The sequence below is a fragment of the Hypanus sabinus genome, chromosome 6 (assembly GCF_030144855.1).
Source record: "Hypanus sabinus isolate sHypSab1 chromosome 6, sHypSab1.hap1, whole genome shotgun sequence".
Lineage (NCBI taxonomy): Eukaryota > Metazoa > Chordata > Chondrichthyes > Myliobatiformes > Dasyatidae > Hypanus > Hypanus sabinus.
In genome coordinates this window covers 174,907,498-174,930,179 of record NC_082711.1, presented here as the reverse complement: position 1 = coordinate 174,930,179, position 22,682 = coordinate 174,907,498, and the positions used below count along the sequence as shown (strand labels likewise).

Sequence of the window (22,682 nt, the reverse complement as noted above, 5' to 3'; positions counted from 1 at the left end):
ATCTTTAATCTTTGCTCTTAAAAGACCGTGCAAAATAAATCACGAGTCCATGAGTCTGAAACCAGGACTGCCCTTTAAGCACCTTAGTTTCTTGATCACTTCTTCAAGGAATCATCACATTCTACAGGGGTTGTATTGAGAGCATCCTGAGCAGCTGCATCACTGCCTGGTTCGGAAATTGCACCATCTCGGATCGCAAGACCCTGCAGCGGATAGTGAGGTCAGCTGAGAAGATCATCGGGGGTTTCTCTTCCCGCCATCACGAACATTTACACTACAGGCTGCATACGCAAAGGAAACAGCATTATGAAGGACCCCATGCACCCCTCATACAATCTCTTCTCCCTCCTGCCGTCTGGGAATAGGCTCTGAAGCATTTGGGCTCTCACAACCAGACTATGTAACAGTTTCTTCCCTCAAGCTATCAGACTCCTCAATACCCGAAGCCTGGACTGACACCTTGCCCTATTGTTCTGTTTATTATTTATTATAATGCCTGCACTGTTTTTTGTGCACTTTATGCAGTCCTGTGTAGGTCTGTAGTCTACTGTAGCTTTCTCTGTGCTGTTTTTTTTAAACGTAGTTCTGACTAGCTTTTGTACTGTCATGTAACACTATGGTCCTGAAAAACATTGTCTCATTTTCACTATGTACTGTACCAGCAGTTATGGTTGAAATGACAATAAAAGTGACTTGACTTGAAAATCCAGAATACTACATTCACTTGTTGCAAAGCAAGCTCAGATCCACTATTCCCCAAATGAAATACACGCAAAGGGCAACCAAATCCAATATATAACAGATGGATAATCATACTTTTAAATTTACCCTGGAAACTATTAAAGCAACAAAAAAATACATTATAAACAAAATAAGTCATGTTTTGTGGTTTACCATCAAATCACTGCCAGAAGCATAAATCCTTTCACAACATACTCAAAGTTTATCTACATAGCTTTTCTTCTGTTTGGAAATCCAAAATGATTTGAAATAAATTATTATTTTTAAAGTCTCAGTTTGGTTGGTTGGGAAGAGGGAAGGGGTAATAAGGTAAGGATACAAAACAAAATGTACTTGAGGTTGACTTTATCAAAAAAGAATGGTGCATATGAAGTTGCCAAATGATCCAATGACATTCCACTGTTTATGTACCTTAGTGATTAAGCAATACAGATGCTGGAAATGCTTAGCAGGTTAGATGGCTTCTGTGGAGAGGGGAAAAAAAGCAATCTTTCCAGTTGATAATCTTTGATTTTTTAAAAACATGTCCCCTATTTCCTACACTTCTGTTCTCATCCTCTTACTTTTCAAAGTTCAAAATAAATGTATTATCAAAGTTCATATGTCACTATTTACTACTGAGATCCATTTTCTTGCAGGCATTCACAGTAGAAGAAATACAATAGAATCGATGAATAACTACACGTAAACAAAGACTGAGAAACAACTTATGTGCAAAAGAAAACAATCTGTGTAAATCCAAAAATAATAATAAATAAATACTGAGAAAGTGAATTGTAGAGTCCTTGAAATTGAGTCCCCTAGGTTGTGAAACAGAACAGAGTTGAAGCGAGTTATCAAACTCCTCAGAGCCAGACCAACAGTTGCTCTGACACCTTTCATCTAATGGCTTCCACTTTCAACAAATGATTCTTCATAACTTCCACCATCTTCAAAAGAATTACAACACCAGTTACATCGTCTTCTCCCCTTTCAATTTTCTGAAGGTTCAGTTGGCTGAGCAGCAGCTCAGAGAAGACAAAAGCTGGCAAGCAGGACGAAGTATACCAGGACTAAGCAGGGCTTCCAAGTTACACAATGTTCAGCACTGGGTTGATAAACCATATATCAGCATCATATACGGTAAAGAGCTGTGACAGGGGTGTAATGTAATATATCAAAGCCAATATAAAATTAATGAACACATTAAAAATTCTCAGCTAAGTCTCACGGAAAAGCTGGTAAAAAGTGAACATGCCAAGGATTAAAGATATTTTGATCAAGGGAGTTCAGCATGCCCTCTGTAGTGATTTCTAAGATAGTAGACTTGCTACATGAGGTGCAGTTAAGCACACCAGACCTGTAATTTTCAAGTTTAGAAAATTGAAGGATGTCACCATTGAAACATACAAGATTCTTACAGAGCTAAGCAGGAGAAATATGAAATTAGTTTCTTGTAGCTCTGGTCACTAGGACTAGAAATCCATTCAATTTTTTTAAACAGACATTCCAGTTCAGAATGTGAATCTTTGCAATGTTCTAGGCAAGAGATGTGTAAGCTCAGTTGCTGAAAGAGACACTATTAGGTTTTGAAATATAAAGAGTAATGTATATTAATGCAGGGAAGTGACAACGAAGGTCAAGATCAGACAATATCTGATTGAAATGTGGAGAAGGCATGAGGAGCCAAATGGTCTATTCTTGCTTTTATTTGTTTTTATATATACAGTACTTTCTATTTTGGGCCAGTCCAACAAATTGTACGTGCTAAAGATGGGCCTAGGTAATAATGCAACTTTTCCAGATTAAATCCTCAATTTCAAATGAAAACTAATTATTCCACACAAAAGTAGTCACTATACCGGAAGTAGAAAACAGGTTCTTATCTGTAAAGTTCACATTCTTCATCAGACACATCAGTAGATTTTTACAACATGATAGGAATGTGCTTAGATTGATATTTCTCAGTTCTGAATAGGGCATCATGGAAGCGCAGACGTCAGCAAGATGCTACTACAGTTCCGGGCAGAGTTCAGAGTTCAATTCCAGCGCTGTTTGTAAGGAGTTTGTACATTCTCCCTGTGACCGCATGGGTTTTCTCTGGGTGCTCTGGTTTCCTCCCACAGTCCAAAGACATCCTGGTTAATAGGTTAACTGACCAATGTAATTTGTCCTACGATTAGGCTAGGGTTAAAGGGGTGGGTTGCTGGGTGATGCTGCTCATTGGGTCAGAAGGCCCTGTTCCATACTATCTCTAAAAAAGAAATAAATAAAAATAAAAATGTGTCAATGTTGTTTTCAAGAATATTTTAGTTGCCATTTCAGGTTAAAACTTTATAAAACACAAAAGCCATAACTTGTTCTTCTGCATTGTATAGAAGACTTTTCTGCCTACATAGTATGATTCATTCTGAATTTATTCCTTTGATCAACAAACCCCCGCAGCTGCAGACAGCATACCAACCCCTCTTACTGAAAACAGGAAGATTAAGCAGACAAGGTAGCGAGAGATAAAGCACCCTGAGCACAACTACAGACAAAATCTCAACAGAGCTTCTTGATCATAGGTCAAATCTTTGTGCATCATAGTAGTGAACAGGAGACAAACATATCTTTTTATATAAAGAAATAATGCACCTGGTGAAATGTTTAAATACGAATCTAGACCAACTGGCTGTACATCTGGGTTTCACAATATAGGCCAGTCATAATTAGGTGTTAAAACTTCAAGTTACATTTTCATTCCATTCAGAGCAACAGAGGAGAAAGTTTATATTAGGGAAGTTGTACTTAAATAACAAACCATGTAGAGCGAAGGAAGAAATGGACCGCGAGCAAGAGAAAGATGAGTAGAGAATCCATTCTGACACATTGGTCCGTGACCACCTCTACTGCCACATTGCGGCCACACTCAGGTTGGAGGAGCAACTCCTTGTATTCCGTCTGGGTATCCTCCAACCTGATGGCATGAGCTCCTGGCAATTAACCCTCACACCCTCCACTTCATAATTTCCCCACTCCCATTTCCCTCTCTCACCTCATCTCCTTACCTGCCCATCACCTCCCTCTGGTGCTCCTCCCCTTTCCTTTACTTCCATGGTCTTCTACCCTCTGTTATCAGATTCCCCCTTCGCCAGTGCTTTATCTCTTTCACCCATCAACTTCCCAACTCTTTCCTTCACCCCCACCCCGTTTCATCTGTCACTTACTACCTTGTACTTATTTCCTCCCCTTCTTACTCTGACTTCTCATCTTTTTTTCTGATGAAGGGTCTCAGCCTGAAACATCAACTGTTTACTTTTTTCCATAGATGTTGCCTGGTCTGCTGAGTTCCTCCAGCATTTTGTGTGTGTTGAGATAACCTTCGAGAGCAGGCATACACACTATTACTTTATTCAGTACACCTGTATATTAATACAAATAACTAATCAGCCAGTTACGTAGCACAACACTTGAACCTTGAAATAGAGGGCTACAGCAAAAGACAAATGTACACTCAGTGAACCCACTGTGGGTCAAATGGCTCTTTTGATACAGGTTTCTAATAGCTTACTAAATCTATGAAGTTCAAGCCAATGAATAGAGGACATAAAAGCAAGTTACTTTGTGTTTCTGTGCTTCATGATGGAGACAACCCAGACAGAATACAAGGTTTTATTCCTCCAACCCAAGTGTGGCCTCATCGCAACAGTAGAAGGGGGCATGGATAGACATATTGGAATAGGAATGAAGAGGAGTGGAATTAAAATGGGTGGCCACTAGGAGATCATGCTTGCTCTTGCGGATGGAATGTAGATGCTCAGCGAAGCAGACTCCCAACCTACATCAGGTCTCACCAATATACAGGAGGCCACACTAGGTCTAAACGAATGTTGTAGCTTGGTAGACCAAATGAGTCCCAAGTTTGCTTATCAAATTATTAAAATGTGCAGCCCTTTCTCCTAGATCTGTATTGCCAACAGTTGTGGCCTAGTTTGAAAAGATTAACAACATTCAGATTGAGCAAAATGAACAAAAATAATTTTACAACTGCACTGAAGTTCTATTTCATGTGTCTTACTTTAGATCAAAACATTGTCAAAATGAATGAGAAAGGAAATGTTAGAAATATGGCAATTTACTTTGGAAGTGACATAAAACAAAATAACCGCAGGATATGCACACATAGGGTAAGATAACAGTTGACTTTCCAAATGGAAGCATTTAAAGTTAAAACACATTGTGATTGAGTAAAGTTTAATGGGTATGATATCATGGTTCAAAAGGTTCCCGTATTTGTCAACAATGAACAGCGGACTGGAAGAGGAGAGATGAGGGAATATCTTGAAAAGAGGGACAGAAAATGGGGGCATCTTATTTTTGTTCCTATATTTAGAGGATATACGGGAAAACCAGACACAGCTCAGACAGGACTATGGCATTAGATTTAAAATAGAGTAAGAAGGATAAAGCCAAGGAGAAGATGAAGCATACAAATAAAAACTTTATATTTCTATTGCTGGAAGCTGGGAATCAAATGCAGAACAGTGAGCTGGGACTTCCATTTTGTTAAATTTTTAGTTTTTCCTTTGACATGAGGCCACGCAGCTCATCGGGTCTCTGCAAGGTTTTAGGATTGCTTTCCACCATTTTACTGTAACCTACTCTTAGCATCCCATTTACTCCACCTGTACTCACTAATGTCAATGATCATTCCATCCAATTAACTTCCCAACACCATCCATTTTGGGATTTGGAAGAGGAAAACTGCAGCGTCAAGGGGAATCTGGCACAGTCATGCCCAAACTCCACACAGGCAACAATAGAAAGAAGGATTGAATTTAGGCTTCTGGAGCTGCCAAATCATGGCTATGCAAACTAGTAATCAAATTCTTGGTATTTTATTCCTAATCACCAGTGATGTAAAAGGAAAAGCAAAACATGCCTCCAAATGCAAAAGGGGAAATACCGGGATAAGGGACAGCACTGCTGATTATCACCCACAGCAAAATATACAAAGGAGGAAAATTATCATCCAATATTTGAAATTCATTGGGAGTGGGGAAGAAAAACTAAAACATTGCTCAGATTCCACTAGGTTTTACTAAAGGAAGGGAATCCAGCACACCAAAAGAGCAAACAAGATTAGTCATTGGAAAGATTAATGCATGGTTTATTTGGGTAGGAAGAAATTACATTTCACACTCACCGAATGAGCTTTTCCAAAGCAAAAAATTTGGGCTTCATGTTGGGGATGAACTGCTCCATCAGTGCACAACAGGTAAGTGCAGATGCATGCTTTCATTCAAACTTTCGGGATGCACTATTTTTCCTCCCCAGTTTTTTCCCCTGTAAATGCAACATATGCTAACCACTAGGTAAGGGGAGGGATGTACTAATCCAATTCCCAAGTGGTTCTGCTTTCAAATTTTATGTACAGAGGCTTAGTCCTCAATTATGTGACCTCCACAGCAGAACGAGGAAAGCTTTATGACTGCCACACTGCAGCAAATACTTAACACTGAAACAGCAATGCCTATAACTTCTGTGCACCACACTGCAAGCACACTCTGTCTCAACTAAAACTCACCAGGTACCAACATGACAGCCAACCAATACACATTACCGCACTACTTTGATATAAATCAGCAACATGGCACCGAATGAAGTTCAGTGCTCCATTTATACACTGTACGCATACTGAATAATAAATGGCACAATATTGAAACAAAAGCATAAATGCACTTAAATATAATCTAAGATATTGGAAAGGAATTTGCATAAGAAATTATTAAGACTCCCAATGAGCAAATCCTGGGTGTCATTTTCTGGTGCTGATTATTAACGTAAAATACTATCATTGAACCATCAAGATCAACAGAAATGCAAAGTGCTTCAAGATGATAAACATAAGACAGTCTATAGATGCTGTAAATCCAAAGCAACATACACAAAATGCTGGATGAATTCAGCAGGTCAAGCAGCATCTATGGAAGTGAATAGATAGTCGACATTTTGGGTTAAGGGTCTCGGCCTGAAACATCAGTCATCTATTCACTTCCATTCACTTGCTGAGATCCTCCAGTATTTTGTGTGTTGCTTCAAAATGATGCAGACAGATGAGTGATGCTGTGAGTAGTTTGCAGGAGGGGGGGGGAGGGTATGGGCATGAAGGGCTATGGTCCAGGTGCAGGTCGTTGGAGCTAGGTTGAAGTTCAGCTTAGTTCCAGAAGAGTTTGATTTTGTGTAGTGTTCTATGACTCCAGAAGGGTATCAAAATAAAAGCAAGAATACAACAAGACTTTATTCAGTTACAGTTGAATCACATTATGTTCTCTCAAAGAAAATTTCCAGGCACATCAACTACGATAATTTGAACTTTACCAGGAAGGATGATGTTAAAAATACTTCGTTCAATTTTAAACTCTAGGTATGTATTTAAAACTACTGGTAAAACTGGCCAGTTAACACATTAAAATTTTCCACAAACTCACCAGGAAAATGATTTCAGTATTTATCAGTCTGAACCCAGAGAGTGGCAAACTTTGGAAATCCTCCAAGAGGCCGTTTAAGTGCAATTACTGAGTAGATTAGAAAAAAAGATTAATAGATGTTTTGATGTTAAGGGAATCAAATGATTTTGGGTGAGTGCAGAATGTGGCTTGAATTTAAAAGATCAAGCAAGAGTCTACTGAAGGGTAAGAGTAGAGTAGTCAAGAGGTCAAATATCAAATCCTGTTCATAAACACAATAGATTCTGCAGTTGCTGGAAATCCAGAGAAACACCAGAGTCCCTTCACCAGGTCCTGAAGGGTCTCAAACACAAAAACTCAGCTTTGTTCCTCTCTGTAGATACTGCCTGATCTGCTGTGTTCCTCCAGCATTTTGTACGTGTTACACCAAATCTTGTTCTCATGACTTATGCTCTGAGGTTTCAAATATATATAAGAAACGTCAAGAAACTATATCTGAGTGCAATGGAATATAATTAATGCAATTACCCTGAACTAATGTTTAAGCCACTTTATAATTTGGCAATGTAGCCTCTGATGAAATTTGAATGGTGGTACAGGCAGTCCCCGAGTTACAAACGTCCGACTTACAGACAACTCGTACTAGCACGCCGTCCGCCATTTTAAGACGTTGCCATTAACACTGTGTTGAGTGTGTAACTTTGTACTTGGCTTAAATATTTCTTAGAAAGATTCACCCTGACCCCCCTTTTTCCAGTCAGCACCATCCCCACTTGTCCCATTTAACCTGTCTCAGTGCCGGTGAACTTTAGGACCCAGAGCAGCACAAGACCCACTGCCCATGGTTGCTGCTGTATTTTTTTTAATTAAGTGCGATCGTGAACAATAGCCAGATCAGAAATGCTGATCAAGTTAACTAGTTCCTAAAGAGAACTCTGACAGGCCAATCAGACAGTTCACTGCTGCTCGGCGATAGAACATAAAATCCGCAGTTTTCTGTTCCATTGACTGAAAACAAATGCGATTAAAAATAAAGTGGAAATAATAAAGCGATTGGAAAGAGGTGAAACGCTATCGGTCATTGGAAAAGCTTTAGGGTACAGTCGGTCAACAATCAGAACAACTTTATAGGATACAGGTAAAGGATAAAGTGAGAATAATGGAGCATGTGAAAGGCCCTGCCCCGATAAAAGCATCTTATTACTGAGCAACACAGTGGTTTAATTATTGAAATACATATGTTTCTTAAATGTTTTATATGCTTAGAAAGGTAAAATATATGCTATATACTAAGACAGTTTGACTAACTGACACTAAATAATACCGGATGTACATGCTCCAACTCACGTACAAATCCGACTTAAAGACAGACTCAGGAACGGAACTTGTTCATAACCCAAGGACTGCCTGTATACTGTACATGCTTGACCATCATAGCTAGCAATACCTTTGCAAAATCTACAAACTGAAGGGAAAGATCATAAAATTAACCTCAACATGCCCAATGTTTCAGACCTGAGCTACATGAGGGCTTCCACTGGGCACGCCACTTTGGTATCTGCTCTATAAATGGCTGGTTCCAAGTTCTATCATAGGAAGATAAATCTTTTCGTTTGGTCTATGGATATGCTTAAAGCCTTCCTGAAGAATTACAACATAATCATTGACTCCTAGGAACCTCTAGCCCATGACCACACTGTGGAGGAGCACTCAGGACGATACAACCTCAAAGCTCATGCATGAGTAACAGAAGGCCTGTAGTGGTGGCAAAAGAGCATTGCCTCCCAGAATACATGGCAGTTCATCCTGTCAGATACTTCTCACCCAATCTGTGGAAGAATCTGCAATTCCTACACTGGCTTCATTGGCCCTTTGGAACCCACAAAGCCGGATGGAACAATTAATCCTAGATCCCAGGACAACCCAAGAACTTTGCAGCAAACTTGGCAGCAATGAGCAGATTCTTGAGTATCCACCATTAATCAAACTAAAGTAAGAAACAACATTTTCAAGGCAGGTTTCTCACATTGCTGAGATTTTAAACAGTAAATTTGCCAACTGTTTGAGTTTGCAATTTTATTTACCCTTACGTTGTAATTCAAAAAAAAACCCTGCAAATTCCCCATCCTTCTGACTTCTGTGAAAAGAACTGGCAGAAGGCCAGTCTGCAGTCACAAAATACCATGTGATGCTTATTGATGAATTATACAAGTGTCACTGAGAACTAACTCACCAGCATTTTTCAGTTCCATTTGTAGAATTAACCCCCACTGCAGTTTTGAGCAAACCTGTAACTTGCTGTGAAGTTCTCATTCTGTAAGATCCTACAGGTTTTTCCAGTGTCCAGTTCCCGTTCCCTGTTTTTTGCAGACTTACAAAGGACAGCTTCAGCCTCAAGCACGTTATGGCTTGTGGGGTGGAGGGGGGTTTGAACACTCAACATTTATACAGGTTATAGTATGGGGAGTGTTTGAATACTCATCAATATCTTCACAGGTTATGATGTGGGTGGAGGGGCTAGAACATTCATCAACATATTCACAAAAAAAATCAAATCACAAGTGAACAACCACCAGCATGTGGAAGGTCACAGGAGTGAAACTGCACCCCACTTCACCAGAGTATAAGGAACTGGTTTAATGTCAGGGATTAATTCTGAGAATTTTTGAATAAATGGAAATTTGGAACAACATAATTGTAATTATGATAACCAAATAGAGCAACCATTAGATATTGCTGCTGAAACACAGTTCTAAAATCTCTGCACTTGTTTGTAAAATTTTAATAGCAGAGTATATTTTACCCATATAACAGAAAGTATTGGAGAGATGTCAGAGGTAAGTGTTTTTACAAAGTGAGTAGGTATGTGGAATGCACTACCAGGGGTGGAAGTAGAAGCAGATATGTTAGGGACATTTAACAGACTTAGATCGGCACATCGATGAAAGAAAAATAAGGACTATGGGGAAGGGAAGGGTTAGATTGTTGTTGAGAGTGGTTAAAAGTTCAGCACTACATCTTGGGCCAAAGGGCTGTGTTCTAGAGTGTGGAAGTGTTATGTTCAGAGTGAGATTTTATTCCCTTATTTATCAATAGTGATAGATGTTTGTTACTCAAATGAACCAGGAAGCACCTTCACCTGTGTTGAAGGAGTGGATTTAGGGTGTTTCTACTAAAATAATAACATGGGATTAAACCAATATTACCATACTCACACTGCAGGTTCATTAGCAATTTCTGTCAACACTGGTTGATTACCAGAATCAGGTTTTAACATTGTTGTATATGATGTGAAAATTGTTTGGCGCCTGCTGCACAAAAACAAAACTACTGTAAATTATAAAACAAATAAATAGTTCCAAAAAAAAAGAAATAATGAGGTAGTGCTCACGAACCATTCTGAGATCTAATGAGAGGAGAAGAAGTTCTTCTTGAATCAGTGAGTGTGCGCCATCAAGCTCCTGTACTCCTCACATGCAATAATAACAACAACAAGACATGTCCTGGATGGTAAAGCTCTTAATGCTTCCTTGAGGCACTGCCTCTTGAAGACCTTCTCAGTAGTGGGAAGGGTTTTCCCATGATAAAATCGGATGAGTCTACTATAGGTACATTTAGAGTCAGAGAAATGTATACAATATACATCCTGAAATTCTTTTCATCCACATAAACAGAGGAGTGCCCCGACGAATGAATGACAGAAACCTGGCGCCTTTTGCAGTCCTATGCATTGGAGTGTCCAAACCAATGATGTGACCAGTCAGGGTGCTCTTCCACCATACATCTATAAAAATTTGTAAGTCTTTGCTGCTAATGAAATAGAGACACTGGTATGCCTTCACTGTGATTGCATGTGTTGCGCTCAGGACAGATCCTTGGAAATGTTGACACCCAGGAACTTAAAAGCTACTCATCCTTTCTACTGCTGACTCCTCAGCAAGGACTAGTGTGTGTTCCTCAGCTTCCCCTTCCTGAAGTCCACAATCAATTCCTTAGTCTTGCTGATACTGAGTGTGAGATTGTTGTGACATCACTTAGCTAATCTATCTCACTTGTGTACACCTCCTTGTTACCATCTGAGATTCTACTAAGAACACTGGTGTCATCCACAAATTTATGGATAGCATTTGAGCTGTGCTTAGCTACATAGTCGTGAGTGTAGAGTGAATAGAGCAGTGGCTAAGCACGTATCCTTAAGGTGCGCTCATGTTGACTGTGAGTAAGGTTGAGATGTTATCACTGATCCATACTGACTGTGGTCTCCAGTGAAGAAGTTCAGGATCCAGTACCACACTTAATTTGCATAATTCACTCATGTATTGCAAGTGTATTTAATTAGCATTAAAGTATTCCATTATTATTTTGGCCAAATAATAAATCCTCAACAGAAATTAGAGAACCCCCTGTTTCCATGCTCAACTGGTTTCACTACATGGCAGCAACACTGCAAGGCATAAAACAGTCTTTGGGTAGTGCCCTTTCATCAGAGCAACTGCAGAAAATCCATCTATGAATTAACTTGAACACAGTGAAGGCATCACACACAAAATGCTGCTCAGATTTTCAGCATCTGCAGATTTTCTCGTCAGTGAAGCTAATGTGCTTTCCCAGCATTTCATGTACTTTTTCCATATTTCTGTTATTCCCTCAACATAAGGACTTCTGAAGGGACGCGAGAAAATGGTTCGGCAAACAAGGTCAGAAAATAAACTCAACTTATATCACACATTTACGATATAAAGTGATATTCAGAACCAATATCAAACAATGAAAAATCCAAAGCAACCGTAGATGTTGGACATTTACAATAAAATCAGAAAATGCGGGGAACACTCAGTAGATCAGGCAGCATCTGTTAAGAAAGAAACAGTTAATATTTCAGTTCAGAGATTCTTCAGTGCTGTTGCAGCTTGAAGTAATGAACATGTACATTAAAATGAGAGCCTTTCCTCTTTTGCAAAAGGCAAAAATATTGCCTATTTACATCTGTCAAGTGAGGACTATCCTAGCTGGCTATATCATGGGCTTGTATGGAACACCAATGTCTAGGGTTAGAAAAGGTATAGAAAGTGGTGGATATACAAAATCATATACAGATCAGAGATTAATCCTGGGTTGGAAATCGTACTTGACACACATTCCTCTTCTAATATAGCATGTCCACAATGTTCCGTGGAACGACACAAGCAACAAGTAGGTTGCAATGAGCAAGAATCACAATGGCCAGTGACCCACCAGGTCATCAGGGCCAAAGGTCTGTGCAAGACTGGAGGTCAAGGTTCATGAGAATCTGGAAGTAGAGGCCTGAAAGCCAAACCTGGTGAAGTCTGGAGGGCAAAGCCACAAGGGACGAAGCCTGAAAGTTAAAGACTGAAGGTAGAGGCTTAAAGGAGTCATAAGGATCCAAAGGAATCATGAGGCCCCAAGTCAATGAAATCAGAGATCAGTGCGAGTTCAGAAATCCAAGTCAGAGGATCAAACCCGTGATCAGCATCCTGGGGTGAAGTCTGTTGTTGAAAACTTGATGTCTGTGATTCTGAGAGTCCAGGAACGAGGACTGGAAGCCCAGAGATCGCCTGTCCTGGGGTTATCTCAACTTTGATAATAAATTTACTTTGAATTTAAGTATCCACTATCTAGATAGATTAAATTGTCATTTAATATATTACTGGGAGTAGAGTTTTCAGAAAATTAAGCCTTTCTTTCCTAGTCAGCTTAGGCATCCATTGTCATTTATTTCTTTTTAATAAAGTTTAATCTTCAATGGTACCTTAAGAGTATCTTAAGCCTTCTTTATTTTTACTGAACTGAAAACTGAAACTGAACTGAAACAAAGTAATTTTAAAATTCATAAGAGGAATAAGGACGGATTAAATAATACAGGAGGAAAAGCTATATTTCATTAGTTCTACAGATGTACCATGGAGAGCATTCTGACAAGCTGCATCACTGTCTGGTATGGGGGTGGGGACGCTACTGCACAGGATCGAAAGAAGCTACAGAAAGTTGTAAAATTAGTCAGCTCTATCTTGGGTACAAGCCTCTGTAGTATCCAAGACATCTTCAAGGAACGTGCCTCAGAATGGTGGTGTCCATCATTAAGGACCTCCATCACCCAAGATATGCCCTCTCCTCATCATTACCACCAGAAAGGAGGTACTGAAGCCTGAAGGCACACTCAGTGATTTAGAAACAGCTTCTTCTCCTCTGCCATCCGATTCCTCAATGGACATTAAACCTCACTTTTTTATTATTTGTTATTGCACTATTTTTAATTTAACTATTTAATATATACTAATTGATTTACTTTCTGTATTATCATGTATTGAATTGTACTGCTGCCACTAAGTTAACACATTTCATGACATATGCCAGTGGTATTAAACCTGATTCTGATTTGAAAAACTAAAACAGATCATGCTGCAAAAAGCACGTTTGAGTCAGAACTAGATGAATGGGCACTTCTCAATATTACAATTTAACAAAAGCAGATGGAAATGACAGTAATATGATTTTTTTGTTCTGAAAAAGGCTCCCCTCATGGAGTGAGGTAGAGTTAGACATATATTGATGCAATCACAGACCATTTTGTGACCAGAATCTTTCCTTCCAATGTCATTCAAATGAGGCATCAGCCCCATCTGCTGGTGTATCCTGGAAGTGTACAGCTGAAATAACTGCAACAAGATCATGGAAGTGGAAGTTCAAGGATTGAGAGAATTGAAGCTTATAGGGTTGAAGTGTGGAAGGTGTTGGTGAGGAAGGCACCTGTTGACACCTATGACTGAATGTTTGTGTGTCCACATACAAGAATATCACCATTTTGTGAATGTCAAGATTTTTGAGTCAGTTTGACGGTGCAACGTGGTTTGGTAGCATAGCGCTTTACAATACAGACAGCAATTTGGTCAATTCCTGTAAGGAACTTGCAGTACTCCCTGTGACTGCATGGATTTCCTCTGGGTGCTCTGGTTACCTGCTACTTTCCAAAGACATACAGTTTAGGGTTTGTAAGTTATGAGCATGCTATGTTGGCACTGGAAGCATGGCAAAGTTTGTGAGCTGCCCCCAGCACACCCTCTTGACTGTGTTGGTCTTTGACGCAATTGATATGTTTCACTGTATGTTTTGGTGTACATTTTACAAATAAAGCTCATCTTAAAGATCTTTAATCTTTAAACTGGCAGAATCTTGATCTTTAATCTTGCAGAAATCTACTACCCTCACTGTTTCACAGCCATAAGGGAAATCAATTGCACTGCGTAAAATTATAACCATTTATGAACTAGTCCCACTGAAAAATATCCTGAAACTGTTACACAGCATCTAAGTTTTTAAAATGTCATGCTCAGTAAGCATGCATTTTGGGAAGTTACACAGGGGTACTACAAATCAAATAAACAGTGGGCTCTAAAACGTTGATGAACAGAGGGACATTGGGATTCAAGTCAATAGTTCCTTGAACGTGAAGGCAGCATATGGCCAGCTTTATAGCTCAGGGCAGAGAATACAGAAGTTGGAACATTATGTTGCAACTAATTATAGAAAGAATGTGATTGTGCTGGAGAGAGTGCACAGGAGATTCACTCAAATATTGCCTGGGCAGAGGACTTCAGTTACAGGAGAGAATGGATTGGTTGAGTATGTTTTACCAGGAGCAAAGGCAGCTGAAGGGTGACTCAATGGAGATATACAAAATAATAAGAGGCTCTGATAAGGTAGTCAGAATCTATTTCCCAGTATAGGGCTATCGAAGTTAAAAGAATACATTTAAAGTGAGAGGAAGGAGTTTTAGAAGAGATTTGAGGGGAATATTTTCTTTCTTTACAGAGTGGTTGATATCTGCCAGAGGAGAATGACTTTTAAGAAACATTCAGACATGTACTTAAATAGGCAAGACAGAAGAATAGGAACCAAGTGTGGGCAAATGGACAAAAAGGATTTGGTGGATCAGAGAGTACGTTTCTGTGCTGTACAACACTTTGACTATGTCAGTGATTAATTACTTCTTAAAAACTCTGGATCTAAAAACATGGACAAATTTGAAAACAACAGATTTTTAAGCCCATTTATTATTTTGTTGATTGAGCTGTTGCACTCTGGGAATCCTTTTCATAAGAGATTGGAAGAGCTAAAGCAAACCTTCTGGCCCTTTCATCCTGCTCTCCCATTCACCGATTATAACTGCTCCTCACCTCCATTCCAAATAACCTATCACTGCTTGTTCTTGAGGTATGCTGTTCCTAGAATCCTCAGAGGAATATCCTCTACATCAAACCCTTTAAGAATCTTGAATGGTTTGACTACATCTTCTCTCATTCTTAAAAACTCAGGACACAGTACCAATCTGACCTCATAACAAACCCAACATCCCTGTAACACCAAGTTGTAAATCTTGGCTGTACTCCCTATGTGGCAAGTACATCCTTTTTTAGACAAAGGATACCAAAACCATACTCAATACTCCAGATGCACTCTTACCAAAGGCCTACAGAATTTAAAAAAAACCTATTTTTATATATTTGTAATCAAGCCCTATCCCAGTGAAGGCCAACATATCAATACCTTTCTAAAGCACTTGTATTCAATTACTTCAAATGATGGTAACAGCAACAACATCAGAAAGGCCAGATCCATACCACAGAAATAACTACATCTTTGTTGTCAGTTTTTTTCAATCAGGAGACAAAGCTGTCACTTTACTGCCAAGTTCAGAGTCTTGGCTGTTACTGTTTAGTTTTAAAATAACAAATAATGCAAAAACTCCTGAAGTGCAAAGCCAAGGCTAAATAGTTCAAGGATGAGAGACGGTAACCGAAGCAGTTCAAATGTAAACACCAAAATTTGTATTTGTATAAAAATTAACACCTAATGACATAGCTTCATATCTATACTATGCCTATCGGACCTGGCCTGAATTTTCTTCTGGGTTCAGTCTCTTCATTCAGTTTTGTCATATCTACCATGCACATCTCTTAAATTACTCTATAAAATAACTTCCCTGAAATACAGCAGTATTACCAAACTAAAAATCAATGTAAAATACTAACTTTTAAATTCAGGAATGTAAATATTTATGACCCTGATAAAAAAAATGGAAATATGAGTACTATTTTTCTGATAGTCACTCAAATTATTCTCATGAATGATATTAAGTTATCAGGATTTAACTACATGGTAATAAACTCTCTCTACATATCACATAAAGCTAAAGAGGACAAAATCTGAATTAAACTGCACTTCAAATGTTACGTACAAACAAATGGAAATTGGAATGATGGAAAAAAAACTGTCTGCATGAAAGAACCTTAAAAAGGATAGAGGAAAAAAAATCCAAGTCTTTAATAAAAGGAGCTATAAGTAGACTTATGCAACAAATTTAGGAGAGCTAATGGCGCTTAACGGCAGCTCCTCTGCTTGCACCTACGGAAACAGCTCTATTTCCATCTTTAATAGTTTTCCCTTTCAGGGTTCTTTTGAAGACCCTGACCTGGAGTTGCACGCTGACGACAGCTCTTTGCAGGAATGGAACCTGCTGTCAAGGTTCCATACCTTGCTTTTGTCCAGCACACCAAAGGCTCGGCTCAAATTCAGAAGTCTAGGATTTCTGGGATCTGGAGAAGGGTAGATCGAGGATTGGTGTCACAACAGGAGACCCATGTGTCGTCGGAATATCTGCTGTGTACCTGGAGACCTGTGGTCCTTGTGATCTTCAGGTACGAGAGCTCAAAAAAAGCAACGTAACTGACTTCTAACATCGTAAACCAGCAAGTTGTTTGTTACGTCTCCCTGGTCGCTGGGAAAATGGAGACACCTCTTTCTCCCTTATTAGGGAGACAGAAAACCTGCGATATGTCAAATACTGAGTGAAACAGTCATTGAGGTAACTGCAAATCTGTGTCCTTGCTATTGCTTTGCTCATGCTTGAGTGCTCAGTGGCGGTGCCAATGCTTGTTTTTTTGCCCCTGGTGGAAAGGGGGATTGTTGCTTGCTGCCACTTATGCACGAGGAAGGAAACGGGGGTGGGGGGAGACTTTGGGGTTCTTACATTTAACTGCTGTTCATTCTTTGGGACACTCCTCTGTTTTTCTGGATGGTTGCAAAGAAAAAGCATTTCAGGATGTATAGTGTATACAATTCTGACATTAAATTGTAACTTTGAACAAACAAGTGAAACGAAAAGGTCTGGCAAAATATAAGAAAATAGACCACTGGTAGATAGTTAAGGTTGGAAAATGTGTATAGCCAGTTTGTCGTGAACAAAGCCACTGCTCAAACTCATTTGTTACAAGGCTCAGAAAACAGTACTCTTGAATATTGTTTTGTACCTTATTCCTTTCCAACAGCATTTGAGTGATAGAAATGAAGAGGATTAGAAATACAAGGAAATTCAAGAGAGCAAATAATGACACTTGTATTTTTGCTTTAATTGTTCAGACTACATTGAGGAATTTTGCCACAAAGCATAAAATTGTTATTTATTTCCTTCAACCAGAACCAGTACAGAAAGGGGACTTCTTGTGGGCTACATGACTTTGAATTATCTCTGTCTCTCAGCCATCACTTAACTTGGTGGGTAAAAATGAGTTTTAAAAAGGATCAGTACTCAGCTAATAACTAAAGGGAAAAGTTTAAAGGGAACATGCGGGGGGAGGTGCTTCTTCACACAGAGAGTGGTGGGAGTGTGGAATGAGCTGCCAGATGAAGTAAATGCAGGTGCACTTTTAACATTTAAGAAAAACTTGGACAGGTACATGGATCAGAGGTGTATGGAGGGATATGGTCCAGGTGCAGGTCAGTGGGACTAAGCAGAAAAATGGTTTGGCATACCCAAGAAGGGCCAAAGGCCTGTTTCTGTGCTGTAATGTTCTATGGTCCTATTTTAGCTACAAGTTATCAGATCTCTACAATTCCATTTCATTACTTGCCAGTTGCTTATTAAATACAACCAAAAATCTCCCAACAGTACATTTGAATTTAAGTAACTAATTAACTTACCAAATAGAGCAGGAAAGTGTGCAGACCTGTCCCAAGCCCAACGGAGGACAAGATACCCAAGCCTACCCAGTAGGCACACCACAAAAACTTCTTTTCCACGAGTTGCACAAACTGTCAGAAGAGAAAGAGAGTAATTACTATTTTTGTATCACTCATAAATTTTTTGAATACATTTTAACAGGCAGAACCATTAATGCTGAAAAGGAAAATAATTTTTGAACAGAATTAATCCAATAGATTAAATACTTCCCAAAGACAGAGGAAAACGACGTTGAACTTTAAACAGCCAAGCACACTCAGGTTAGTGAGGAAAGACACTACATTAAAAGTAATAGTTAAATGTTTTTACCTTCCAGATTACCTACAGATGATACAGTTTCCATTGTTTTTACGAATGGCAAAATAATGTATACCAAGGTGCTTCCAGAACAACATTTCTTCAAATTTTTTTAATATAGTCCCAAGTTACGAACGTCCGACTTACGGACAACTCATACTTATGAACCGAAGAAAGAAAGCCCTGCCTGCCATTTTAAGTCAGATCGTGACGCCATCCGCCATTTTAAGTCGGATCGCGACGCTGTCTGCCATTTTAAGTCATTGCCGTTGACACTGTGTTGAGAGAGTCAGCTGGAGACGCTCATGGAGTGAGTACCGTTTTGGATTCGCTCCATAACTTTTACTTTTTTTAACCTTTGATCACCCTTATTCAGCTTATTTTTACCTATACCGAAAGTTTCTTTATTCTTTTTTTTTGGATTTACTGTCAAGCGTTTGTTGTGAACTTCTGATGATATGCAAACAGAAATGTCTCTCAGGTCTAAGGGACGGGATCCCGGACGTAATCCGAATGGTAACGGAAAAAAGCAGGCTCCGACACAACAAACACCATTAACTTTTGAATTGTTTATGGAGGTTTTGAATCAAAAATTTGCTGAACTACAACAATTTTTTAAAGAAGATATAAAGGCTTTTCAAGAGTACATGGTTAAGACGGATTTAGTAATTAAACAGCAACAAGCTCTTATTGCGTCTCTGCAAGAAGAAGCTCGGAAGCGAGATTTGACTATTGGAAAACTGCAACAGGATTTAATTTCGACCATTAAGCTGATGGAAGCCCTTAAAGCCAAGAGTGACGATTTTGAGAATCGCTCCAGAAGACAGAACGTACGTATACTTGGTCTTCCAGACGGCATAGAAAAAGATGACCCTTCGAAATATTTTGCTCAACTTTTAAAAGAAGCGTTTCCGACAATTTTCCCGAATAACCCCCCTTTATTGGATCGGACACATAGAATTCGGCGTCGATCACCGAGTGTTACAGACAAACCTTCGGTGATAATTGTCCGGTTCCATTATGTACATGACAAAGAACAAGTTACAAGAGAAGCTCGTCGACTAGGAATGATTAAAATCAAAGATTTTTCCTTCCGCCTGATCGAAGATTTTAGTTCAGATCTTTTAAAAAGAAGGCTTCTTTTTAAACCGTTGATGGCTGAATGTTATGAGAAAAATCTGAAACCTGCGTTTCTATACCCTGCGAAGCTTCGAATTTCTCCGTTGAATGCTCCACGACAAGTTTTCCTTTCAACTTCAGAAGTGAGAAAATATCTGGAGGAGAACTTCCCTACTGCTACAGACACCAGTCTTTAATAAATGAATGATTCTGATCGTATAAGATGGTTCTCGATCTCTTAAACCAGAATTATAATCTGGTTATTGGTGTAGGTTCATCCTACACTTTATACTCAAGTTAAAGTGTGTTTGCGTCATGTTAATTGTTTTGCCTTATACACTTTAATCATTTAACTACATACTTGTCTATTAACTTTGTTCCTTCGAAGGTATATTTTTAATTCTTTGAAGGTAAATTTTTCCTTGATTAAGATGGTGGTTTTTTGGAAAAGATTTTTGGTTTTGCTTAAGATGGCATTATGTTTATATTTTTCGTGTTTCTTCCAGACAAGGCATCGCTTATCTCAGCTTAAATATTTTTTGTTTTGTCTGGGCCAGAGCCCGAGTTATAATTGTTTTTAATGATTATATTTTTATTCTTTTTACAACTAACTATACTTAGAAATATGGTTTTTATTATAGCGATTTTATTTTTAAAGTCGGGGTGATTCTTTTATATATATCCTTTTTATATGGAGTGTTCTTCAGCTGACATGGGGGTAGGATTAGTCTTACTTTTTCTCTTTTTAAGTCATATTTTGGCTTTTTCTCTTTTTCTTGGGGATGGGGGGATGGTCTGTTTTCTAATTCTATTTTTTTTGTACCAGTTTGTGTTAAGTTTTTTTATTCGGGCTGTTTTTGAACTTCAAATATGTCTGTGTTGTCGTCACTTCCGGGTCTTCTCACTACTTTTGTTCCTCTTCCGGGTGCATGAGTTTATAAGTTGGTTAACCCTTTCTATACCAAAGGGTTGATTATAGAATTATGGCTCAGACCAATAATTTTGTGTCTTGGAATACTAATGGTTTAAATCATCCAATTAAACAAAAGAAGATTTTCAAAGTATTCCAAAGACTTAATGCTCATATCATTTTTGTACAAGAAACTCATGTGAGGAGGGAGGACAAATTTCGTTTTTTTAGATTTTGGCGGGGTCAACAGTATCATGCAAATTCGAATGCTAAAGTAAAAGGAGTTTCAATTTTTATTGACTCCTCTATTTCATTTGTTCAACATGATATTTTTTCGGATCCGAATGGCAGATTTTTGTTAATTACGGGTTTACTTTGTAATAAAATGGTTGCTTTGGTTAATGTTTATGCTCCAAATGTGGATTGTCCTGACTTTTTTAAGTCTTTATTTACTTCTTTACCCAATCTAAACGAATATATGTTAATAATGGGTGGCGACTTTAATTGTTGTTTAAATCCTCTGATGGATAAATCTTTATCTATTCAGACTTTACCTAATAAGTCGGCCACTTGTATTAACTCCTTTTTGACTGACAATGGAGTTTTTGATGTTTGGAGATTTCGGCATTCTAATGACAAAGAGTTTTCTTTTTTCTCACATGTTTATCACTCTTATTCAAGAATTGATTATTTTTTTGTAGACTCTTGTTTTATTCCATTGGTAATCGGTTGTAACTATGATATTATAGCTATCTCTGATCATGCTCCGTTATTACTTTCTATGAAATTTACGGATACAGCTTTTAATGCTAGATAATGGCGATTTGACTCTACCTTGTTGCAAGACTCTGACTTTATTAAATTTATGGAGGAGCAGATCGACTTCTTCTTCTCAACTAATTCTACAGATGATATTTCCTGCGGAACACTTTGGGACACTTTTAAAGCTTATATACGTGGACAGATTTTTATATATAGTGATAAATCTGGTAAACTGTTAGCTAGTCAATTGAAGAATGCTCTGGTTAAACGTCAAATCACTAAGATTGGTCAGCAGAATGGTAATCTGACAGTTAATCATGATGAGATAAATAAGGCATTTCAAGATTTCTATACCTCCCTGTATCAATCTGAATTTCCTCAAGATTATAATACCATGTCTGATTTTCTGGGGAAATTAAATTTTCCAAGGTTATCATCTGATGATCTTTTGATATTGGATACTCCTATTACGGATGTAGAAATTAAAGGGGCTATTTCCTCAATGAATTCTGGGAAAACACCGGGTCCAGATGGTTATACAGTTGAATTTTTAAAATTTTTTTCCCCTTGGTTAGGTAAGGTTTTTGAGGAGGCCATTAGATTAGGGAATTTGCCACAATCTTTTTATAGAGCTTCCATTTCTCTAATATTGAAGAAAGATAAAGACCCTACTAATTGTGCTTCTTATAGACCTATATCTTTATTGAATGTAGACTCCAAGATTTTTTCTAAGCTACTGGCATCTAGATTGGAGAAAGTATTACCCAAAATTATTTCAGATGATCAAACTGGCTTTATTAAAAATCGTTATTCTTTTTTTAACATTAGGAGATTGTTGAATATTGTTTATACTCCCTCACATGATACTTCAGAATGCGTGATTTCATTAGATGCGGAGAAAGCATTTGACAGAGTTGAATGGCCTTACTTATTTAATGTGTTGGAGAAGTTTAATTTTAGTCCGATATTTATATCATGGATTAAATTGATTTATCATACTCCAGTAGCCTCAGTGGTTACCAATAATCAAAGATCTCCCTTTTTTCGCCTATTTCGGGGCACTAGACAGGGATGTCCTCTTAGTCCATTACTATTTAACATTGCCTTAGAACCTTTGGCAATTGCCATCAGACAATCACAGGATATTTTGGGTATTAATTGTGGGACAGATATTCATAAGTTATCTTTGTATGCAGATGATTTATTACTATTCATTTCTAACCCGGAGAAATCCATTCCAGCAGTTTTATCATTATTGGCTCAATTTAGTGAGTTTTCCGGGTATAAGTTAAATCTTAATAAAAGTGAATTGTTTCCATTAAATAAACGGGTCCCAATTTATGGAAATTTACCCTTTAAATTAGTTCATGACTCTTTTACTTAT

General features: G+C 38.3%; 1 protein-coding gene across 5 annotated transcripts in view; it reads right to left on the bottom strand.

The window, feature by feature from the left end:
- vmp1 (vacuole membrane protein 1) overlaps positions 1–22,682 on the bottom strand; it is a 200,091-nt gene that overhangs the window by 91,796 nt on the left and 85,613 nt on the right. For all 5 annotated transcript variants that reach the window (XM_059973627.1, XM_059973629.1, XM_059973628.1 and 2 more), the window contains one exon: positions 18,171–18,281. In XM_059973627.1, coding sequence (XP_059829610.1) covers positions 18,171–18,281 — 111 coding nt within the window. The remainder of the gene's footprint in view (positions 1–18,170; positions 18,282–22,682) is intronic.